Raw genomic sequence first — 24,371 nt, 5'->3', positions numbered from 1 at the left:
TTTTTGGCTCCAAGAATAGTCAAGGCCATGACGTTGCCGGCTTAATGATTTAATGGACAAAAAGCGCCAATGAAATATTAATGAATCTCTCTCTTTTTCTCTTAAAAAACAGAGACATAGTCATAGACCCAACTAGAATGAAAATTGCCTGTTTTTCCTTTTCGACACTTTGCCCTACAACTTTGAGTTCCAAATTTGTTTGCCTTTTTTGTATTCTGACAACTTTTTTAGTCTGCCAAAAGAATTTTTAATTAAACAGTTGAAAATAAAGAAACATACGCATGGGCAAGTTTATTTAAAATATTTTAGAAACATTTAAGGTTTGTCACGCCAAAACTTTTGCCATTTTAGCATTTCGTTGTGGTTGTTGTTATTCTTGTTGTTGCTTCAAGGCGTGAAATAAAAAGAAACGCAAAAAGTTTGCTCATAATTTTTCTGAATGCATTTCGTGTGAATGCAGTGCATGTATTTTGACCTACTTAGATAGATACTCTATACCTAAGTGGGGTATCTACAAACATCTATGAAAATAAGTTTTGCTGGCAGCATTATCAGAGGTCAGAAAGTGCGGGTCAATCGATAATTGCAATGCCACAATGTGTCTTGGTAAAAAGGATACGCCCACAATAATTCAAAAGAAGAAAAACTAATGGAGAAGTCAGTAACCTTAGTGACAACGTGGAGACCACATTGATCCTTTTTGTTACTTCCTTCCTGTCTGCTTGTTTTATTTACAAGTTTCTGTTGATTTTATTCTTTTCTTCGCTGCAAAAAACCAACTGCGAAGCAACAAAGAAAATTCCATGGAATCCAATGCGTTGTTCTGACGATTTGTTTAAGGATCATTGACCACATAAAATTCCGTTATGACCATGTATAGTATATTCTGTATATACACACACAATTGAAGCAACGACCAAAGCACGCCGGCAATGGTAATAGAAAGAAGGCAAAAGAAATGCAATGATGTTCTCACACAAGACACAAAACACACAGAGAATGTCTTTCATTCCCATACCGATTCTTTTTTTCTTTTTTTTCTGTTTGTTTTTTTTGTTTTTCTTCCTTTTTTGGCACTGCAATTGCAACTTCAACTGGAAATGTTTTGCAATCAAGCAAAATGCACAGCCACCACGTCTCTTCGGGAACGGGTTCATGTCCCTGTTCGAGTCCAGAAATGGCAACAACATTGTTTATGACCATTTTGCCTTCATAAAGATTGTGCGTATTGTTTTTCCTCTATACAGTGGCCGTCAAAAGTGATTCAATGTTTGCAATTTTACGTTTGAGCGTTCACAGAATAAACAAAAACAACCCAAAGTCAACCAATTTTTTTTTTTTTTATTTCTAATAAAGTTCTTAACAAATCCATATAAAAAAATAATTCGATATTGTTCAAGCTTCTCAGCAAAAATTAATAAACAAAAATAATAACCATTGACTCAGTTTTGACTTTTTTCAAATATTTTTTAAACTTTTTTTTCTTTTCTAATTTTCAATATTTTGTCCAAAGTCCCTTATGTTTTATTACTGCAGAGATTCGAGAGGGCATACTTTCCACAAGATTGTGAAAAATTTCCTGAGGAATCTTTGCCCACTCTTCCTCCACGCGTTGCCATAAGCTCTCCAGGTTTGTTGGCGGTGTTTTATATTGTCCCAGCCGTCTTTTCACAATTGACCATAAATTCTCAATTGGATTGAGGTCAGGACTTTGTGCTGGCCATTTCATCAGCTTGAATTCTTGGTTAGATAACCAATCTTGGACAATTCTAGCTGTATGCTTAGGGTCATTATCTTGCTGAAAAGTAAGATCTGTTGTACCATAAGCGCATCTGTCAATAAAATTGCCAAGATTGGTCTGCAGAATGTTTAAGTAATCTTCCTTTCGCATTATTCCATTAATTTTGACTAATTTTGCAGAACTCCACCAAGTAAAACATCCCCATGCCATAACGTGCCCGCCTCCGTGTTTCACAGTTTCTCTGACATGTCGCCTTTGAATGGTTTCTCCGGGCCTTATCCAGCAGTATTCCTTTCCATCGGACTGATATCGGTTAAATTTGGACTCGTCTGACCAAATAACCTTCTTCCAGTCCTCAATGGTCCAATTCCGATGCATTTTGGCAAATTGCAGACGTGCCTTAACGTTTTTCTCGGACAGTGCTGGCTTTTTTTTCTTTACAATCGCAGTGTAGCCGATATTTCGAAGTGCCCTTCTTGCAGTTGATTCACTAACCGGCTTACCAATTGCTTTGGCAGCATCCTTGGGCGTCATATGACCATCTTTTTTAATTTGGCTGATCATTAAGCGTGCATCACCATCAGTAATCAGTCGAGGGCGTCCGTTGGATGTATTTTGGTTATTGATTTCACGCCGTTTTAATACTCTAATGACTGTCGCTTGACTTATAGAGAGGGATTTGGCTATTTCTCGCGACGAGGATCCTCTTTCTGAAAGGCACACTATACTGTCCTCAACGGGTTTAGAAATTTTTTTCATTCTCGAGTTTTCAATCAATTTTGCAACTATTAGGTACCCGGTGCAAATTACAAATGACTTTACTTCTTCAAAATTGACTACAAATATGAATAAATCAAAAGCGAAAAACAATTCCCCAAAATAACTGTAAATTAAGATGCAGTTATTGATAAAGAACCTAAAAATAGGAATAGTCAAAAGTGAGTCAATGCATGTTGTTTTTGTTTTACATCTCCCTTTTCTGTTGTTTCCGCTCCTTCGTTGTCTAATTTGCATTATTTTATTAAGAATAATCTAAGTAACTGTAAAAATAAGTTTTGTTTCATTTGCTTGCTCTATATTCATACAGCAGCTGTTTAACTGCAAGAGTTGCAAACATTGAATCAGTTTTGACGGCCACTGTACATTTTGCAAAAATAACGAGAGTAAATTTCATTTTGACCAAAGTGAAATCTTTGAAGAGAACATTTCTTTTAACATTTCTCTCAGAAAACATTTGAGTTATTAAACAAATTAGTTTGTGACATTCTTTACACGTTTCTATATTAACCAGTAAGTAGAGTATGTAATTTGTTCAATTAATATACAATCAATTTGGGTTATTTCAAATAAGCTCCATTTTGGATATTCGTGACTAAATGTGAAATTTTTAAACTACATTGTCTTCACTCAAGCAAAGAGTTCTACACATTTTTTTGAACTGAAATCGATTTGAGAAAATTTGCATAATTTACATAGTTCATTGTATAAATGTATGTAATTGGTTGGCATAATGCACTTTTCTCAATTGTATGCAATTCAGATTTTATTTTTTGACGCATTCCAATTGAGATTAATTTCAACAGTAATCTGTCATTCATTCAGCTAGCTTCTCAGTCAGTCAGTCAGTCAGTCTGTCAGTCGGTCAGTTGTTCAGTAACAACATTATCACATTGTCATCCGTGTGTGCGCTCATTTATGCCTTGTAAAAATGTATTTAATATTTCTTTTGTTCATTTGCATTTCCTATATACATTGCATATAGTACTTCTATATGTACGTAAGTATTATTAATGATTAATGACACTGATTTCTATCGAAGAAGCCAGTTTGTTTTTGTTGAAGAGATAAAGCAATTGATTTGCTCTTTAGCAGGAAAAAAATGTCAAGGAGTCAAAACTGGTTCGTTTTCTACGAACAAGTTGAAGATTAAATGATTAAATAAGGTGAATCGGGAAATGTTTAATTATTTCTTAAGAAAAGTCATATATATACATATGTCAACTATAATGAATTTATACTTTGACAACTTTCTACAATCTGAGATGTAACAGTATATAAAACATTTTAATATTTTATAATTAATAGTTTTTTATTCAAATGTTTCCTTTTCTGTGTTTAAATAATCTGATCTAATATGTGCAAAATCTTCTTCTTATGCCAATTCGCAACTAAGTGTGACACGGCCATCAATCTTTCAATATCTCGCCCACACTTGAACTACCTGTTGGAGACACTCAGCCCCCCTTATATACATAAATTGGCTTGCCTTTTCTGTATTTGGCTTATGTAGGTATATCTGGTTAGGCTATAGAACACCAACTATGGTAAAGATTCCATCCACTTGTTGACCTTTTGCTTAGTAATGGTAATTGCTGTTCATTTCTCCGCACACTTTTCAAATTGTTTATGTTTTATGACTTGATGGCAAAAGCCCAACAAAAGCTGGAGCAGTCGTGGAAGCGGGAGGGAAGGCTTTGCAATTAACCAGTAGATTGGTGTTGAGCTTATCAGCTGGCAGGTTGGTTGACTGTTGTTTTTTTCTGTTTTTACTTTTATGAGCCTCAGACAACATAAAAGCAGCCAGCGTAGATAGTAAAGTTGACAATTTTAATGCCAAGACAAATAGAAAGGTATAAAAGGGAGAGATATCTACAAAAAGAAAAGAACGAGGGAGAGGAAGTCCCAAGAAGATAATAATAAACGGTTAAAGCCACTAGGATATGTCCACATAAATTCCATTCAAACAAACTGAACAAATATATGTACATACATATAGAGTTTGTAGCTAGTTACCTGTAAGGATTTCTGCTTACAAATCCTTGAGAGAAATCAACCACAGCGGGTGTGAAATTTCACGGATTAGTTGATGATACCTAAGTATCTACCTGACCTTTGCACTTGTGCTGGAATAACCCAGGAGACCAACAGCAGCAACTGCAGGGGCAGCAGCTGAGGGACAAGTCATAAAAGATATCGAATCTTACAAAACGCAATGGGCGGTCCTTTTGCATTCATCTTACCCACTTCTAGCCAAGTGTCCAAAACAATTTTGTTGCAAGAACGCGCTAAATGCCACCCAGGTCACGAGGCTGCGGCTGTTTCTCAAGGGTGCTAATTGCCTAAACACTTGACCGACCTTGAGATTGTGCAAATAGTTGAAACTTTTAGTTAACTTGAAAATTGCCTTGCAGCCCCCAAGAGAGTTCTTCTTGTCATTGAAGTGCTAGAATGGCATTCCTTCATTCTCTCAAACCTCTAACCTCTAAACACTCTCCTGCTGTGTTGCACTCGAAAATCAACAAAGCAACAAACCGAAAGTAGAATTTTGCAAAAAATTTCATTCTCATTGTGTGTGTGTGCTAGCCACCCGGCTGGCCTTTGTCTGGCCAACCTGGTGGCAGGTGCAACCTAGACTCATGATCTTTATCTAAATCATTGTGTACCTAGAAAAACAGATGCCTTTATGATTTTGCACAATGTGAAAATGAACAATGAAATGCGAAATGAAAATGGTAAGGCAAGGAAAATCATTTGTTCAAAATTCTATTTTTTTTACCTTTCTTTTATAAGTTTAATTATCTATGCTTGATTAGGCAAAATCATTTGGATTGATAATTGAATTCATTTAGATTGACAGCTCTCACAGAAACCTAAAGAAGGTTAATGAAAGAAATTAGCTTTATTGAACTGAAAATTTCCTAATCAAAACAATATAGATAGAAGGAAACGATGAAATAAATGCTTGAAATACATTTTAAGGTTGTTAGTCTGATAGTCTAAGATAAACTAAGTGCCCATTTAAATTCTATTCTAAGAACAACAATATGAAATTGTGTTATTGGGCGCACATGAACCGCCTCTTAGCCGAGTTAAGAACTGCTTCTGCTTAGCAAAGTAATCTCCATTGCACATCTCACACATGAGTGTGTGGGGGGTTGTAGGCAAATGGGTGGGTGAAGTCGACACAGTGGCGTACTTAGAAATAAGGTCACAACAACTGTTTACATATACATACATACATAACTAAAGGCGCTCTCCCACTCTCCGTGCTCCATCGTTTTGGACTCCTACACTGGCGTCTGCAACGACTGTCAACAAGTACGCATATTGATTTATATAAATGGTTGCATTGAAAGCATAATTTATGCATTTACATATACATACCGCCAGACCAGAGAAAGAAACCTCAGATCCCTTAAAGCCAATTAATTTCCGCCAAGTGGGGGGAAGCAACAACAACAATAACAAAAGAAATAAACAGACAGAAAAAAAAGGAAAGAATGGTGCAACTAAAATAAAGCAGACATCTTCCAGTTTTGGGATAAATTTAGACATATTTTTTATAGACAAAGTGAAAGAAGTGAGAGAGGAGATGGAAAACAACTTTCAATTGAGACTCTCTTGAGTCTCCAGCAGCATTTCATAAATATATTTTTAGCTCATAAATGTCCATTTCATATACTACATGTATTTATGGTCTCTAATGAAGCTGCATCTTAAGATTAGACAGGTGTCCAACGATAAGAAGCAGGAGAATGGGACCACACAAGGTAACAATATGGAGGGGATAAGAAATCAAAAGTCATGGGCTACCAGGGTGTGGCGTGTTACCTGTTGTTATAGCGCCGTCCTTTTGAATAATCACAAAGAAATCTGACAGGGGAAAACGAATATGATGGAGAAGATGCTTGCATGCAAGACACAAATCCTGAGTTGCTCTCCTTCAATTTGGTTGAGTGCATTTTTAACTCTTGCACACACACACACGCACACCCAAACTCAAGTGCTTTTCACGCCCCGAATGCAATGGAAAATGAGACCAGACCACGACCAGGGCAAAGCAGACGAGCGTAGGAGAACACGACAAACAAAAGCGGCTTTTGTGGCTCCAATTCCCTTTGCTCCCCAATATCTACAACGTGACGTCCTTTTGTGATGTCTGTGAGCGGGTGTTACGAACGACTGCTCAAGTTACAATTTGATTTCTGATTCCGTTTGCTTTTCTTCTTGATGCATAGACACCCTGTAGGACAAAAGGGTATATTAAGATTGACTCAAAGAAAGTCCCATTCAAGTTTACCTTTAAATAATTTGACAAATTGCCCTTAAATTGAGGATTATTTACATTTAAAGAAACTAGTAAGCCCTTCGCTCGGTATCTAGAAGTCGTCACTCCAGCTAAATGGAAAATATGTTTCCCTTTTTGTTGATTTGTTGTGCCATTCGTGCAGTTCGTGCCTTGGCCAGTGTTTTATTTATACTCCGACGAAAGCTTTTTCCAAGGGGTGGCCACTTGCTTATAAATAATTCAGACGGGGACATTGCATCATGCCCAGAAGCAAATCAAAGACCAGTCGTCTGTTGACTCTTAGCTTCAGTCATCGAAAGCCACGGAGTTATCTAGGAGAAATGTCTCCGTTATTGTGATTTAATTACAAATTTCACCTGTATGCTTAAATTAAACAAATTTTGCCTTTAAGTGAAACGTGAAAATCATGCAAAATGCTAACAAAATTTAACAACTCAGCTGAGACCAGGCTATCGCGATGATGATGATGATGATTTTATCTCGCCGCATTTTGCGCTGCGCATGCGCAGTTTTTGCGTTTAACCCAAATTTGTTGTATGATGTTCGTGCTCACTGCCTGCCACCTTGTTGCAGTTACTTTTACTACTTGTCTTGTATTGTAGTTGTTGTTGCTGTCGGGTGAAAGGCAAGTGCTACTGTTTGGTAGATTTCATTTTTGGATATGGAACATAAACGGCATGCCGTAGATGGTCGGTATAAACGCCTCTGCCATTCGCTGATAATCTTGAGGATAGTTAAAAACTTGAGCATCGTAAAGTGCTTTCAAGATATGTTGAATAAGTACTATAATAGGTGTCATCTGCAATCTGTAAAGATTTAAACCCCTAAAGAGTTAACTCATTTCAAAATGAGGGTATACATTTTGCTATAGATTTTATTCAAAAATTGATTTAACTACGGCTTTCATTGACAAATGATAGACCACAGCTTAAAATATATTCATAGAAACATAAACTTTATTTATTGCATTGCTTTTGCCATATATTAAAAAACTGTCAACAGTTTTCTAGCCACACTTTCTTACCATATATGATCATCCCTTGGGTATTCAAATTGAATTTTAAAGTTTAACGAATAAATGTTTTCCAATACTTTATTTTCCGGCATGTGCCAAGCTAATTCATTATCAAATGAAATGTCTACAATTAAAACGCCTCTCTTTTTTTCATGTATGTGAAAGGAAAGCCATTTAATTAAATTGTAATAAAGTGTGTGTCAGTGTGTGTGTGTGTCTGTTTGCATGTTGTTCTTCCCTTCTAAAACAATTTCAATTTGATTTTTTTCTGTGGGTTTATTTCGAATTTTCCCTTATGCAAGTTTAGTTTGTTTGCTCGAATAATTTATTATTCAATTATGCTACAGCACAAAAAACGAACAACAACAAAATAACCAAAAACCAAGGCAAAAGTTTCAACTGTAAAAACCGAAAAAGAAACTTGAATGAATATACATATGTACATATATGTACACAGATAGATAGATAGGTTGTTAGCATGCGTTTTGAATTTGAATCAGGGTCCCTACTATACCCCAAATCATCATCAACGTCATCGATGAACTCCTCGGCAACGCCTCCGCCCTCTATCCTTAGCCATGCCTTGCCTTGCCCTGTTTATCAATTAGGCACACACATTCGATTTCGAGTTTGAGCAACTCCCAGAGACATTCGAAAAATGCATTCGTAATGCATTTGCCATAACCAGAAACAGATTGAAGTGTGAGTGCATTTACCCCACGCTGCACTAATCTGTTTATGCCTTTTTTTTCTCTCTCTCCTTGTATATATAATATTTATGCATCCGAGGTCCGAATGATTCTATTAATAATTGTTGAAATGCTTGGAAAAAAAAAACAATGTTGTTTTCATCTTCTTTTTGGTTTTGGTTAAAGTGTTGGAAATACTTTTATGGTCCCCATGATTTCCCGTTTTCCATTCCCTTTTCGGTTTGGTCTGGTTCATCTATTGAATTGAGGAGGCATTCTTAATTGGGTTTTGGCGTTACTTGGTCATAATTTTGAAAATATTTTAAGGCCACTAGCCATGATTGAGAGATGGTAATTCCATTGACTCTCTCCCTCTGCTCCACTTCAAATCATTCAAATGGTTGAAATGGAAAAGGAAAATATGAAAATAGTTTATCTATACCAATTTTTTCAATGTGAAGTTCAGTTTGAGTTTTTGTAATACCCTGTAGGCATATTAAAAAGAAGGTATATCGTTTCAGAAGATGTATTTTATACATCAATCCAAAGGAAACAAGAATCGAAACCATGTTTATAATAATTACAAAAAGTTATTGGGAGGGTATTCCCAAGTCCATATTAAATTTTCTGATTATCTGAAGTTTGTTTTTGCTTTTCAATTGGCTCTTAATTTTATTCCCCTCTTGAAGTTTTCATTTGTATTTTTTCATATTTTTTTTATGGCTTTTGCAGTTATTAATAACATTTTTTGTTGTCACTGTTGATTGTTATATAGTCTCTGGATGGAGGACTTGAGAGACGGGCGTAGAGATATTTATTTGATTAAGGCCCCCGACTCCTCCTCTCCTCCTCTTTTGCCTCCATAGCTGGAGGGTTGACAATTCAAATTTGAAACAGTTGGAAACATTGCTGTGGGTTGAATTAGGGTTGGATTGGACTGGTTTGGATTGGTCTGATTGAGTCCCAGTGTGGAACCCCCCCGTTGAAGTGGCATATAAACAAAACCCGTACACAAGACACAAATATAGAAACAAATAAACAAACAAACACTCCAGTTTATCCTAGATCCTTTGTGCATTCAATTCCATCATTATCGTCGCATATCCATCATTATCATCGGCACGTCGCACATCAAATGAAACGAGACGAGACATCAGTTCGTCAAAAATATGTCAAATTGGAAACAGTGTCTGGGTTTTTATTTTTAGCCGCTCGAATCTATCAACACTTCTTAAACAACCCCCGCTCTACGCCCTCCTCTCGTTCCGTTGTTTTTTTTTTTTTTTTACTCAGCCATATGTTGTTTGTTTCAGTCTGGCCTCAGGCTCAGCTTAGTTTTAGTTTTTAGAGCACGAAATGTGATAATTTCTTTTCCTCGTTTCCTTCTTTTTTCTCATGTTCTAGTTTTAATGAGTTTCCCACTTCATGTGGAAAGGTCCTTGAGGCGCCCTTCTGGCGCCATTTGCCCAACAATTGAGATTCACTCTTATCAGTGTGAAAATGCATTTTTGTGCTATTTTTAAAGTGTGTGGTATGCTAAATTTACTTCACCCCAATATTTAACCCATTAATTAATATCAATTAAGTTTATCATTAGTTTTCTTTTCTAGTTGGCTATCAATCACTTGCTTTTATTTGAGCTTAATTACTTTTCCCATACAAATTCCACACCTAAAGAAAAGTTCCTTTTTGTATTCAAATCGATATATGTATTTCCCCTCCCAAGGGCATTTTCATTAGTCTGCAAGTCATTAGGCTGCTTTAGCCATTAAATAATTTTTAGTTTTCCTTTCATTTCTCATTGGGAATAGATAAACATACACACATACATATGCATGTATATGTACATATATGTAGGAGTAAGTCAGCTTTGACTTCATTTAATATGCTCAAAGAAAAGCAGGAAAAGACATCAAATCAATGGGCTTAATTTTAGTTATGTACTTGGATTTTAATATCATAATGGTTAATCTCTTGTAAGTGATTTAATATTGAAATCTCTATCAACCATACATATATTTGCAATAGAATATTTTGTTTATAAAACTTTGAAATATCAATTGAGTAAACAATCGTAAAGTTTTCATTTATAAACATATGGGCAGACCAAAGCAAAATGAACAAAAAAGCATGAAAATATATATAATATCCAATCAATTTTTGATATAAATCAATGAATAATTAACACCTTTAAAGCCTTTTCTATAATGATATTAGATAGGCACTGTTGCTAAATGAAACCATTAAGAATCATTTCTTTCTTCCTTTCTTTCTTTCTGGTTTCATTTAGCAACAGTGCCTATCTAAGCCAGTTGACTCTCAGGGGAGAACTATTGACTGTTGACCTATACTATGGTTAATCCAACCAACTAAAAGCCTAGACCAAAAACGTTTCTTCAACCTTTTGCTTTTCTCTTTGATTCATTCAAATCATTTTGCAACTGTTCTCTGACCCCCAAGAGCTTCTTTTCACCGAATGTCACTTACAAATCTCTTGCAACTGGAGACACAAAGTGACAGCAAACAAAGCCGAAAACCAAAAAACCAAAAACCAAAAAAAAAAAAAAAAAAATCAACAACAAAGTGTTGCCAAATAGGGAGAAATCGGCTTATAGCACAAAAAACAAAAAAAAAAAACACGACAAGTTGCCCAGCAGCAGCTCTTCATCATCATTTTGTCTGTGTGCGTGTGTGTGTGTGGGGCGGGGCGTGGTAATAATAAAACACAAAATCTTTTTTTGGTACTTTCAACAATTTTGTTGTTGTTGTTGCTCCTGTCATGAGACAAAAACTCTGACGCGTGTGACATTTGGCGCTGGAAAGTGACTTTTGAACAAGTTGAGAGGACCGCCTGTCTCACTGACTGGTAAATGCTGTGGACTTAACAGAAGCTAAATAAAACAAAAATGAATTTGGTGGGGAAAACTATTTCTTGTTGGTTGTTTTGGTGTGGTTTATTGTTTTCTCAGCTAGCTAAGTGATTATACCCCTATGGGCCACCACAAGGGCCTCGTCACCTCGACTTTTGCGAAATATCTGAAGAACTGTATCTGCAAGATACACTCATCCACATCCTCGTCCCCAATCTCACCCTCAGCATCTTCATCTTCTTACTGGGGTGTCTGAGCCGGGCGGCCCTAATTAGACGTGTTACATTTTCTTCTTTCTTTTTTTGTGTTTTAGCTTCCACAACGATGGCTAAATCTGTTTCTATGTAGAATATAATTTATGAACTTGCTAATTTTAGTCATTGCCCAGGGCCATATATCAAAATTCAGTTCAAGGAATGAAAGAAGAAACGTGTTTTTGTCTAGCCTGAAATTTTGAGTGATTTTCTTATTTCGCTTAATTATTACTTTATTACTTTACATTTAATAGGCTAATCAGTAAAAGCAGCTCATCAAATTTTAGTTAACTCAGCTGAATTTATTAAATCGTTTAAGTGAATTTCATTTAGATTAGTTGACTATATCGTTTAACTCTACTTCGAAGTCTTGCAGTCAGCTTTCGAATATGTTTTAAGAGTTTCGAGAGAAAGCGAAAGTTAAAGACAATTTATCCTTTGTTCGATTTCCGCAACCAACTAGAAAAAGAAACGATTATATCATAACTAAAATTGTATATGTAATTACAACTTACTCATTGATCATCTAAGAGACCTTTCGCATCGAATATGGGTAGCATTTTTGCGACAATTTCGTGAGCCTTTGCAGTGCTATATAGAGAGTCCTGGAATTTTATGGCCTGTGGTGTATTCTCATAGAAATCGACAAATTCTCCCAGAACTTCACCCTGATATACCATAAAGGGTTGGAATACCAAAGACACAAATACAGCTAATAGAAATTTGAATAATTAATATCGATTTGCAGTCTCAAAGAAACTTAAGAATCTTACCAAAGAAATGTCGTTTCTGAAATTCCAATTGATATTCAAATAAAGTGGGAATGTTGCCTTTATACTTGAGCTTCTCGAGATTCTGTCTTAAAGCATAATAATGTCGCTGCACTAATTCCAATTGCCTGATCCTTACATCCTCCTGCAGGGATGTACTAAAGAAATAGTGCAAATCTAAGACTGGCGAAGTGATTACACTAAACTGAAAATCAATTGGCACCACAGATCTGGGTTGTCCCTGATTATCATATTGGAACATTATGTTGGTGGTCCAACAATCACCATGAAGCAAAGTCTGCAAGTCCTGCTCATTGACATCATGAGCTCGAGCTGCGTATTCCATCAAATTGGTGAGTGTGCGCTCCAACTTGTGATAGTAGCGAGACTCCAATTTTGGTTCACTCTTCACATAGCGCAACAGGGCCTTATAGAGACCAGTGAATACCCGCCTATAGCCTTCGCGATCGCGGGAAAAGTAATTGACTAGAAGTTTCGGAGGCATTGATTCAGGATGCCGCTGTTTTAGCACTGTTGCGGCAGCATGGAACTTCGCCAACATGTCGATTGTAAGCTCAGCATGTGGCAGATCCAATTGCTTTACACGATCCGCATTGCTGTATTTGAGTGGTGCCAAATCCTCGAGAATGATGACTTCATGCTCACGATCCACACAAATGGCGTTAGCATGCATTTTATCAGTGATACCCACTTCAAGCAGAATCTCTGACATCTTGGGCAAGATAAACTCATACATATCCATCTCCCGAGTATAGACTTCGTAATCGATAAAGAGTTTTGCCTGTGGGGCATCCTTGGAGCATCCTTCCTTCAGCAAATATGTTTCTTTCTGCACGGCTTTCTCATTGCTTCGTTGGAACTCAACATGGATGCGCGTCATAACACCCACCCAGTTGTCACCTTTGCCCGAGGCTGGCTTTGACCACAGTTTGAGGACTTTCAACCCATTGTCCTTATAGTAAATTCTCAGTTTAGACTGAATATATAACTCGGTTAACCATTCAGGCAGCATTCTCTTACGACTGTTGCAGCTTAACTAACTGCCACTTGCTGTCGAGTGAAATGATTTTATAAAAAACAAAACACTACTCTTATCTGTATTATTATTCTAACCTTGATAGACAATCTAACTACATAACGTGACTGAGGTGTGCTGCATTATATGGCGCTGGGATTTTATGGCCACTCCTGAGTCTCTATTCATCTGTATCTCTTCCTAACTGAATGCCCTCCATTGTATTTTGTTGTATTCTAGAATCTCTTGTCGTTCGGCCATTTAGGGAGATTCTTATTTAATAGTTAAATAGATTACCACTCACATGACTTTGACTAAATAAAAATATAAAACGAAACTGTTAAATGCCTCAAATATGTATCATTTCGACACCTTGCGAAATTTCTCTATGCAATTCACTTCGACTTTAAGAATACCCTGCATTCTAAAAGTTATAAGGGCTTATGTTGGTGGCTTATCTCTAACATTTACTTATAACAACTTTTTAGTAATGCTTACTTACTAAAAAGTTTTTAGTTTACACAGAGAGAGAGTTTCCCCTGGGCAACTATGCCGAAATATTCTATTTAAAATATACAGGACATAAAAATAGCAACCACTAATTAACCTTATCTTGCATAATATGATGGAACTAAAGGTAGTTAAGATAAAAAGTAAACAAAAGCATTGTCTAATCTGAAATAGAACAATCAATAGCAAACGCTAGACTTATATTCATTGTGATGGGTACATATGTACATATGTATTTCTATTTCACCATGCTGGGATACTTAGCATCGAATTAATTGCTGTAGACAAGTTCCCCACACTGATAAGTAATCATTAGAGTAGAAATCTCGTTTCGTCGTTCTGCTGTTGGCCGAGAGGCGTTGAGTTTAAGCCTATTAGAGAGACACCATTACAGACACTCATTTCGGGTGTGGCCTTTATTCTTCATTTGCCATGTTTGACAATAAGTAATAAGTTGATAATTAACAGCATTTACCTCGTTAGGCTTTATTAATGATTTCTCTGTTTTCTTTCTGGCCTTTTTTCCAGCATACATTGGTAACTATTTTCCTGCCCTTAATGAGTTTACAACTCACACTGTGATACGGCCCAAAGTGCAACATGGACGAACTAAACGCTCTCTTCAGAGCACATTGGATGCAGCTGTAAGTAGTCTAAACTATATACTTATTTGGCAAAGATTTACTGCAGACGAGTTAATTGAAAATCAAGTTTATACGCACTACCACTAAATAAAGTGAAATGCCAGCTAACAGCTACCGAAAGCAATTTTAATTATTCTCAGCCATTAGCAAAAGGAGTTAAGCTAAACAAACTGCCAAGTTTACATTGAAAGTTCAATTTAAAACCAGGTTGGTTTGGGTTAACTTTGGCTATCCCTTAATTTTAATACACTTGGAAACTTTTCAAACGTTGGCAAATATAGGCAGTTTAAACGGATCACAGGATGTTCCATGAACTAGTGAATAACTTCTTTCAAATCATAGATTTACAAATTCGCAAAATTAGAGATGCTTTGCTTAGTTTAGTTTTAGTTTAGATTGAAAATTGTTTAAATAGAATAGAAAAAGATTAAAAGGTAACTCGTCTTTGGTTCTAGAATCCAATTCTTGCTGCGTTTGCAAAGCTCTTACCAAAACGAATATGCTCCATTTTCGTTAAAAAGTTGAAAAACTAATTATTTTTGAGCATTTAAAAGTCAGAAGCAAACCCTTTTATCAAGAAACAACGGGGCAACAAGTCAGAGATTAACTCTTGCCAAAGAATGTACAATTTAAGCTGCTGGAAAATTAGCTAAAAAATAAAAGTATGAAAATTTGTGCAAAATATTTTCCACTGTTTTGGTGGGGGATTTTGTGGTTGGTTTGCCGTGTGCTCTTAATGCCCTTTGGGCGCGTCAGGACAAACGTTGGCTAAACCCATTTTAATTAGCTACAACGACCAACCCCAATCCAGAGATATTTACAACCACGTGTCCTTTACACATTCGCACCTTAAATGCGGGCAGAGGGAAAGGCACGCCCACAATTTGCATGCAAAAATGAAATAATATTACACCTTTTTAATGGCTTAATCTTGTTATCCGACCTATCTAGGATGGTCTGCACGCTGAACATATAACCCTGAGCTATTTGCATCAGGGACAACGCATACAAATCGAACTACTGCGCAATGATCGTCTCTTGCCGGATACTCATTTCCTTCGCTATCAGAATGTCAGTAAACTGGCAGCTAAAAGCGACGGACATGGACCAGCCGGCAATGTGGTTCGCAATTTTACCAAGACTGAAGTTGATTTATGTCACTATCAGGTGAGTTTCTGCCTGCCCCTTTGCGGTTTTTTAGTGGTGAAGGAAGAGGATTTGATGGCAATTTTCAATTTCTGCTTCAGGGTCACATACACGGCCAAGCGGATTCCAAAGTGGCTCTCTCCACCTGTAATGGTGGACTCAATGGCGTTGTCTTCGATGGCAAGGAAACGTATTTCATACATCCACACATCGATGGCAGTGGCCGATTGCTGGATGACCATTATCTGCTCAGGTGAGTTAATTAACAACGAAATGGACTCAGAGTCTAGTAGTAGGTAGTTTCATCCCTGGCGCTTATCTAATTGTGAAATGGGTTTGCTTGTTGTTACCCCTTGCTAGATATTTACTTACTTGTCGTGTTTATGGCAGGGGGTCACAGTTTGCTATCTGAATGTTTGCCTATTTGTGGGCCACAAATATTTGTTTTATTGGCTCGTTGACTTTGCCTAGCTAGACCTCTCTCTGTCTCTCTGTCTCTCCCTAGCTAGACCCGTTGATTCATTATGTTTATGGGTCGCTTCCACTTCCGTTGTTAATAAGTTCTTCTGTTTTCCTTGTCTTTTTTTTTTTTTTTGGCCACGGAAATATCAAATTACCTTTGATTTGTTTTTACAGTCACGCAGATATGGTGCAAAAGAATGCCACCTGTGGCTATGACAGTCACAAGGACAACCACAACCATGACAGGGAATGGGAGAATAAGGAACCCTCGATACCCCAACGTTTAGATGGCGGAGAATTCCAACGCATGTTCCTGCGGCGAAGACGGCGCGAAGCCGAAGAAGTGGGCCATCTGATACGTGGTCCCTACAATGCCAACAAGTACTCCAGCTATGTGGAACTGGTCATTGTGGTGGATAATAAAGTGTACAAACATTTCGGTGAGAATACCAAAAAAGTGCATCAGCATTGCAAGGATCTGGCCAATATAGTGAATGCGGTAAGTCCCCACCAAATATTTCCATGTCTTCTTTAACTAAATGTTGTGTCCTTTCTAGCTCTACGAACCGCTCAATATATTTGTGGCTTTGGTAGGCGTGGTTATATGGAACGAATCGAACGAAATTGAATTTTCAAGCGATGGCGATGTCACACTTCGAAATTTCCTCAACTACCGGAGCACTAAACTAGTGCTGGAGCATCCCAATGACAATGCCCAACTGTTGACCAAAGAGACCTTTGCCGGCGGAGTAGTGGGCAAGGCTCTGAAAGGACCCATTTGCACGTATGAGTATTCGGGCGGAGTGAGCATGCAACATAGTCAGATTTTGGCTGTTGTGGCCACCACCATGGCTCATGAGATGGGTCACAACTTTGGCATGGAGCACGATTCACCCGATTGCCATTGTCCAGATGAGAAATGCGTCATGGCGGCCTCCAGTACGGCCGTGGTACCAGTCCATTGGAGCAGCTGCAGCATCGATCAGCTAACGATTGCCTTCTCGCGTGGAATGAACTATTGCCTACGCAACAAGCCCGAAAGGTTATTCGATTCGCCGCAGTGCGGCAATGGTTTCGTCGAGCCTGGCGAGCAATGCGACTGTGGCCTGCCGTCCCACTGTGAGAACACTTGTTGCAATGCCCACACTTGCATGCTGCACTCGAATGCCTCATGTGCCACCGGCGAATGCTGTGACTTAGATACGTGCCGACCCAAAATGGCAGGCAAACCGTGCCGCGAGGCGGAGAATGAATGCGACCTGCCAGAGTATTGCACTGGAGAATCGGAGTATTGCCCCAAGGATGTCTATCGACGTGATGCGGAACCCTGTGATGGCGGTGAGGCCTATTGTTTCCATGGAAATTGTCGCTCCCATGGCAATCAGTGTCGCGTTCTGTGGGGACCAACTGGAGACAATTCCGAGCATTGTTACTACAAGAACAAGGAGGGCAATCGTCTGGGCAATTGCGGTTACAATCGTGTCAACAAAACTTACGTGCCGTGTGCCACAGAGCATGTCAATTGTGGGATGTTGCACTGCATCCATTTGAATGAGCGTCTCGAATTCGGCATGGAATCGGCTGCCGTCCTGTCACACTCCTATGTCAGTCATGACCGAAAGATTGTGGCCTGTCGTTCGGCCGTTGTAGATCTTGGGCTACAGAATATCGATCCTGGATTGACCCCAAATGGAGCAAAGTGCGGGGATAATCGAATGTGCGTGGATCAACGATGTGTAGCTGTCAAAGATGTGCTAGCCAAAGGATCGGATTGTCCGGACAACTGTAAAGATCGAGGTGTATGCAATAGTCGTGGTCATTGCCACTGTGAATTGGGCTTCGGTGGAGAGTCGTGTTCGCGACCAGGTTCCGGCGGTTCTGTAGACAGTGGACCAGCAACGGATTCAAATAGTAAGCTAATGACAAACGCATCCAGTGCGACATTTATTAAATATCTATTATTTGCCTCTTTCAGGTGCCGTTGGATTGCAGCGTTTCCTGTTTATGTTATTCTTTGTGATTCTACCGCTGTTGCTTTGCGCCTGTTTGGTCTATCGCTGCCGTAATAATAAACTGTTCGCCGGTGGAAAGCTCGCCGATAATATGTATGTATCGACCTCCACATCCAGCAATAGCAACAACAACAACAGCAGCAGTCGGAGCAGTAGCAGCAGCAGTGACAGCGGCTCACCAGCCGCTGTCTGCTGTGCTGGCATCTCTTCCTGCTCCACTACTATTTCACCCACCACAACTAGTTCTACGTCTGCACCACTACACGCACCACCATCTACCAATAACACACTAACTAACAATTTGATTAACACTAAACCGCTACCCCCCGTCCCTGTAACCGCTACAATAACTAACATACATGCCACTTTGCCGCGCTTCAAGTCCAGCCAATCAGGCACTAATTTGGCTGCAGTCCATCCGCCTGCCATGCCCAAGAGTAAAAGCCATTATGAGGTGCAGCCAGTTGCTGCAAACGTTATCCGACGTAAACTCTCAACGCCTCAGATAGCCACTGCCCCACCTATTCCACCACATCGCAACAATAATAACTCCAACAACAACAACAACAATAACAACTCCTACAACACTGAATCACCATCAAACAACAGTAACAACAATACACTGAGACGCAAGCTGGACATCACGGCTCCGCGTCTGCATGCAACAACAAATCCTCTAGCCCTAACCGAGGGCGCCCAATACATACAAAGCGACCCCGCGAGGTGCGCCCCAAAATCCTAATATCGAATATCTAAGAAACACTGCCACAAACAATTTTGCATGTCCTTAATGCGCTTGGCTTGATCAGGAGTTACGATATACTTGTAGAAGATCATGAGAGAGTTTTCCGCATTATCTATTAATCAATGACTTTAGATGCTCCTTTTCGAGAGTTACTAATTCTCTGTCATATTTATCGCTGCAAGTGTATCAAAAACTTTAAATGTGCTTCCAAAACTGCCCGAAACCCACTAAAACCAAACAAATTTTCACAACCACCAATCTGTTCTAATTATAATTTAAATTAACCAATTGAATTTTAACTGCCATATACAATGTTTGAATGTTTAATTTGTTTTTGTAATGTATGTTTAGCTTTATATATTTTTAATTTTATATAATTTTTAAAATAAATGTTTTCTAACAATTGGGTGTTGGTCTTGCCAATTATATGTTATGCATAAGATTTAAATGTAGATTTCCCTGGCTTGAGTTGGTGTTGGTTTTTATATGTTGCACTCTTTCCGCACGCATGAACTTTCTGTCTTTGGTATGTGACACAGACAATGCTATCCACTTCTGCAAGTAACCCAGAAATATATTTAACTAATCAATTGTATAATTTTACAGCCTGAAGACAGCCGCTGGAAATAAACAGCCATCGATGCGATCGAATCATAATGGCAGTGGACCGCCTCAAGGAAACGGACTGCCCAAGTCTACGCCGAGTAGCACGGATGATATGAATTCAGCTCTACTGAAGACACCAATCGATGCGAACGATCCGAATGCAGTTGGAATGTTTGGCAAATTTAAGGGATTCACCCTGCGTCCGTTAAATGATGCTTCGCCACCGAGTAATTACAGTGGACCGAATGTGGCCTTTGTGCAACCGACAGTGCAGCAAGATAATCATGGAGTACCACAAAGGTTAGCCCCACCACCGCCAGGAGGTAAAACAGAGGCTGCCGCTGTGAGTGGTGAAATTACGAAACCTACAACGACCTTGCAGCGGGCTGCTCCAGCACTCCCACCGCCAAATCCGGGTTCTACAGCTCGTCCAATTATATCGAAACCGGTGCTAGATTCTAGCACAATTACCATGGTGCCGTTGAACGATGGTAGAGGTGCTGAGGCAGATGGCAGTATTTCACCCACACGTTTGGCTCCCGCACCGCCTGTTCCCCTGCACACCGATCCCAAATTAAATGTAAAGCGAGATGGTACCATACGTCGCTTTGCCTCATTCTTAAAGAAGGAGGAGAAGCCACCGCTGAAGGAGAAGACATATATCGATCGGGAGCGATTGAGGACACTGGAAATTTCATCGCCCATGCCCGTGCCTGGCGCACCTACTGCTGAGTCCTCAAATTCAGACTCAGAACCTCCATCCCGCGAAGAGGAAACTAAGAATTTGGTTAAACGTGCTCAGTCTATGCGCTCACCCACCAAGAAGACACAATTGCAGACGTTTGGATCAATGCGCTCGCCTCCAGGACGTCCCAATAGCACAGTTAGTGGCAATAACACAACGCGGCCAAAATCTCCACCTCCACGTCCCCCGCCATTGATCAAGAAAACTAATTCCACCACTTCATCCGGCTATCAATTGCCGGTGGCCACAGCACAGACTACAGCAGAGAACACCTACGATGATTGTGAGTTTGTGGAGAAAGCTGTCCCATTGCGAGCTTCCAACGATGACATCTACTCAGTCATTGATGAGATTCCCCCCAGCAGCACAGACATTGAAGCGCAGTGACTTGGTAGCCAGTATGGCGAGCAATGGCAGCGGGGACATGGGTCTTTTGGGTGAAATAGTCAACGAGTTCGAGAAATTAAATGGCGACTCCATTTACTCGGGCAAACCCGCTCCAGCATCATCAACAGCAGGATCTCCACCAGAAACACCGCGGAGTCCACAGCGTCCGGCGCCGCCCAAGCCTGCATCCACCGTAATCTCCAGTGCGGAGGAAAAGCAAACTGCTGCTCCCACATATTTACGGTCTCCACCCGTTAATGCGCCGGTCGCTCGAGTGGCGCCCACACGATCTGACATATCACCATCGCCAGCATTCTCTAGCTTCAAGCCGGCTCCGGCTGGATCCGGTAAGGTGATACCAAAAGCAACAACCCAAAGCCAGGCACAAGTCACACGCACAAGCAGCCAAAGTGGCCAACCTGGCTCTGGCATGCGCCCAAAGTCCTTTACAAAGACACAAGCAAAAACACTGCCCAATGGAGTGCCTGCCCCGGCCACCATACAGAAGCCCAAACCGCTGTCGGCGAAGCCATCGTTCAGCGGCGGGCTAAAGCGTAGTCCTAGTGGCGGGGGGCACCTCAGCGTCAGCAACTGCCGCTCCCACCCCGCCCACAGTGAATAGCACAGCGCAAGCAATGGGGACACCAGCGTCTGGGGCGCCCAAGTCCAATATTGCATCGTTGACTCAACGTTTTGAGCAGCGGAAATAATTAAATGGCTGACTGAAGCAATCGCCGCCAGATTGACTACGATCAAATTTCACATTGCACTGACTACCCTTTAACGACGCCTCCCTCTACCCTCCTCATCCAATGCCCCACAAGGGATTACCCTTGTCGTTAAAAATTCATTCCTATCAAGAAGATAATGATGATGATGATGATCATCATCATCTTTCAAATTAGACTTTAAGGCGTTGCTTAAATTAAATTAAATTCGTGCTTTTAAGTATCTCAATGATTAATGTTTAAGCTCTGCGTGTGAAGTTTTAATTTAGTGCTTAATTGATATGAATTATGATAATAATCCTTATTGATGTATTGTACATGTATATGTATTTATGTATATGCTTTTGTAAATAAAAACCAAAGAAGTTAAAACGTCACAGAAAAGAAATCAAAAATTAAACAATAAACACGATACTCTGATCCGCCTAGTTAGTTAATACATTAACTACAAACGATCGAATAGTCAGCCCACAATTAAAGCAAATAAATTCCTAGATAATGTGTTGTACAGCAGTTGTTAAGCGCCAATATATCAAATCTCAATTGGAACTAAACGAAATCAATTCAAGATTCTAAATGTCATTAAGAAAACAAAAAAATAATGTTTCATCAGAATGTAAAAAAAAACCAACAAATACAGACGTTATGTTTAAATATACGTAATTAATTAAACGAAATCTATGGAAATGTGTTTGATTTATTACAAAAGATCGAGTGAAGTGATTCTTTGGAAATATTTTCAAAATAAATTTTTGGAAATTTATTTGAGTTTTTAAAATATAACGTAAAGTTTGGATTTATAAAAATATCGATAGTCGTTGCAAATCGATGGTAATATCGATGTTTTTTCCATCTCTAATAAGGGGTCCAAATGAGCGCACGAAAGGTAAACAATTTAAATAAATTTGGAATTCTGTGCTTAAAGCGATGTAAAATCCTTTAGAAAACTTGGGTGGCATCGGCCTTCAGCCAACTGGACTCTACGCCAAAGTTTACTTCTGTGATTGACACAGCAACACCAGCGAGGCGGACCAGGAGTAGCTCAACGGTTGGAAAAACAACAGCAACAACGAGAGCGCGAAAGGCAAAGGAGACGCTGGATGCCAGTGCTGTTGGGACACCAACGACCGTAGTAGATTTAACCACCACAGAGGATGATGATGATAATAGGCAACTGCCTGCTCTTGCGAATGATAATTGGATGGAGAATTTTGCCCCTAGTCAAAGCGATGAACTAGCCATACATCCAAAGAAAGTCGAAGAATTGCGGGACTGGCTGCGCCATTGCGAAGCAATGCGTAAGAAGTATCCCTCACAGATGTGCCTGTTGACAGGACCTTCGGGAGCTGGCAAGACTGCTGCCTTGCGCGTTCTGGCACAGGAATTTAATTATCAGATGCAGGAATGGATTAATCCCATTGACTGCGAGGTTGTGAATGCTTTGGGGGACCAAACCAATGGAAACTCCTATATGGGCTCCCAGTTAGAGGCATTCAAAAGTTTCCTATTACGTGCATCACGTTACAAATCACTGCTGGACAAGCAAAATAAGCGACTCCTATTGGTCGAGGATTTTCCCAATGTCTTACTAAACGATGGTCAAACCATCTTTGAAGAACTTATCGAGTGAGTATATAGATAAATATCCTAGAACACATTCAATTAACGTGTTATCTTGTGATTTCTCCAGAGAATATGCTAGCTATGGAAAATCTCCATTGGTCTTTATAGCGGCTGATTCTAAATCGCGTGGCTTAAACATCAGTTACAAGCTCTTTACCGACCAGCTAAAGGCCAAACATCGTATTACTCACATTAGCTTCAATTCCATCGCCTCAACCATTATGCAAAAGTCAATGAAACGATTTTGTTCCCTTATGCAACAAGATCAAAACAAAGCCATTTACAAAGTTCCAACCCAATCTGTTGTGGACTCAATTGTGGTCGGCGCCCAGGGTGATATACGCAACGCTTTGATTAATCTGCATTTTGGTTCCCTAAAAGGTGTACCAAATATACCTGTTAAACAGCTCGATGTAAGCGTGGTCACTAAAGGACGCAAACGTAAGGCCCAAAGCACTTTAAAATTCATTGGACGGGACGAGTCCATAACTCTAATGCATGCCCTGGGTCGGGTTTTTAATCCAAAATGTAAGCTTACCAAAGAAAATTTAAAATCTATGTTCTCTAATATAGAGTATATTTTGCCCACAGATAATGAAGAAAGGAAAAAACGCCTACAGCACAGTCCCGAGGAAATCGCCGAAGCTTTTTCGACAGAGCCCAAAAATTTTATCAACTTTATACATGCAAACTATTTGCCTCATTTTCGTGAAATAGAAGACGTTGTCTTGGCTAGCAATGACATAGCCTTGGCCGATCTTCTCCTACAGGAATATCGTGACGACTCGTTGGCTGTGGGAGCCCTCAATGTCGCTGTGCGCGGATGTATGGTGGCCAATAGCTCACCTATTAGCGGTTGGATGCCTGTGCGTGGACCAAAACGTCTAAATAACCAACCACAGTTAACTCCATTAGAGCAGAAACTTTTGGGCATTGGATGTGCTGGCATTCCCAAAGCAAAATACGCCAGCGAATACAGCTCTTTTGTAAAATCTATTGCAGCCAAAACTAAAGAGGAGCTTGAAAGCCAACAAAGTTAGTAAAGTAGTTCCTTTGATTTTAATTTAAAATGTAATTAGTCGTATCTATTAATTCAAGTTAGACTGAAAAAATGTAAAAAACAAATCGTTTTCTAAAATAGATAGCTAATAGTTAAGAGCTAAATTATTTAACTAATCAATCAATTGAGTTTTCAATTCTAGAATACTACTTCAATCGATCCTTTTTAAAAATTCCTATTATAGATATCCAAAGAAATTCCGATTCCATTTTAATAAAAATCTAATACTATCGCATATG

General features: G+C 39.2%; 3 protein-coding genes across 3 annotated transcripts in view; 2 read left to right on the top strand and 1 right to left on the bottom strand.

Annotated features, from left to right (window-relative positions):
- Nucleotides 1-22,126, top strand: part of Meltrin (meltrin) — a 36,640-nt gene extending 14,514 nt beyond the window's left edge. Inside the window, 9 exon segments of the mRNA XM_068296193.1 lie at nucleotides 14,503-14,618; nucleotides 15,570-15,785; nucleotides 15,866-16,017; nucleotides 16,401-16,725; nucleotides 16,784-18,137; nucleotides 18,202-18,331; nucleotides 19,590-20,688; nucleotides 20,690-21,291; nucleotides 21,293-22,126. Coding sequence (XP_068152294.1) covers nucleotides 14,503-14,618; nucleotides 15,570-15,785; nucleotides 15,866-16,017; nucleotides 16,401-16,725; nucleotides 16,784-18,137; nucleotides 18,202-18,331; nucleotides 19,590-20,688; nucleotides 20,690-21,291; nucleotides 21,293-21,431 — 4,133 coding nt within the window. The 3' untranslated portion in view covers nucleotides 21,432-22,126.
- Nucleotides 11,940-13,506, bottom strand: LOC137582487 (uncharacterized). Its single transcript, XM_068297054.1, has 3 exons — nucleotides 12,432-13,506; nucleotides 12,174-12,370; nucleotides 11,940-12,117 (listed from the first exon to the last, which is right to left on the bottom strand). The coding sequence occupies exons 1-2, from the start codon at nucleotides 13,459-13,461 to the stop codon at nucleotides 12,174-12,176; spliced, it is 1,227 nt and encodes a 408-aa protein (XP_068153155.1). The 5' UTR covers nucleotides 13,462-13,506; the 3' UTR covers nucleotides 11,940-12,117.
- Nucleotides 22,127-22,214: 88 nt separating the features above from the next.
- Rad17 (Rad17 checkpoint clamp loader component) lies at nucleotides 22,215-24,367 on the top strand. Its single transcript, XM_068296980.1, has 4 exons — nucleotides 22,215-22,335; nucleotides 22,393-23,075; nucleotides 23,140-23,600; nucleotides 23,664-24,367. The coding sequence occupies exons 1-4, from the start codon at nucleotides 22,321-22,323 to the stop codon at nucleotides 24,110-24,112; spliced, it is 1,608 nt and encodes a 535-aa protein (XP_068153081.1). The 5' UTR covers nucleotides 22,215-22,320; the 3' UTR covers nucleotides 24,113-24,367.
- The last annotated feature ends 4 nt before the right edge of the window (nucleotides 24,368-24,371 follow it).

This window comes from Drosophila tropicalis, unplaced genomic scaffold, assembly GCF_018151085.1.
Source record: "Drosophila tropicalis isolate 14030-0801.00 unplaced genomic scaffold, ASM1815108v1 contig_859, whole genome shotgun sequence".
Classification (NCBI taxonomy): Eukaryota; Metazoa; Arthropoda; class Insecta; order Diptera; family Drosophilidae; genus Drosophila; species Drosophila tropicalis.
This window is presented reverse-complemented; position numbering and strand designations above follow the sequence as displayed.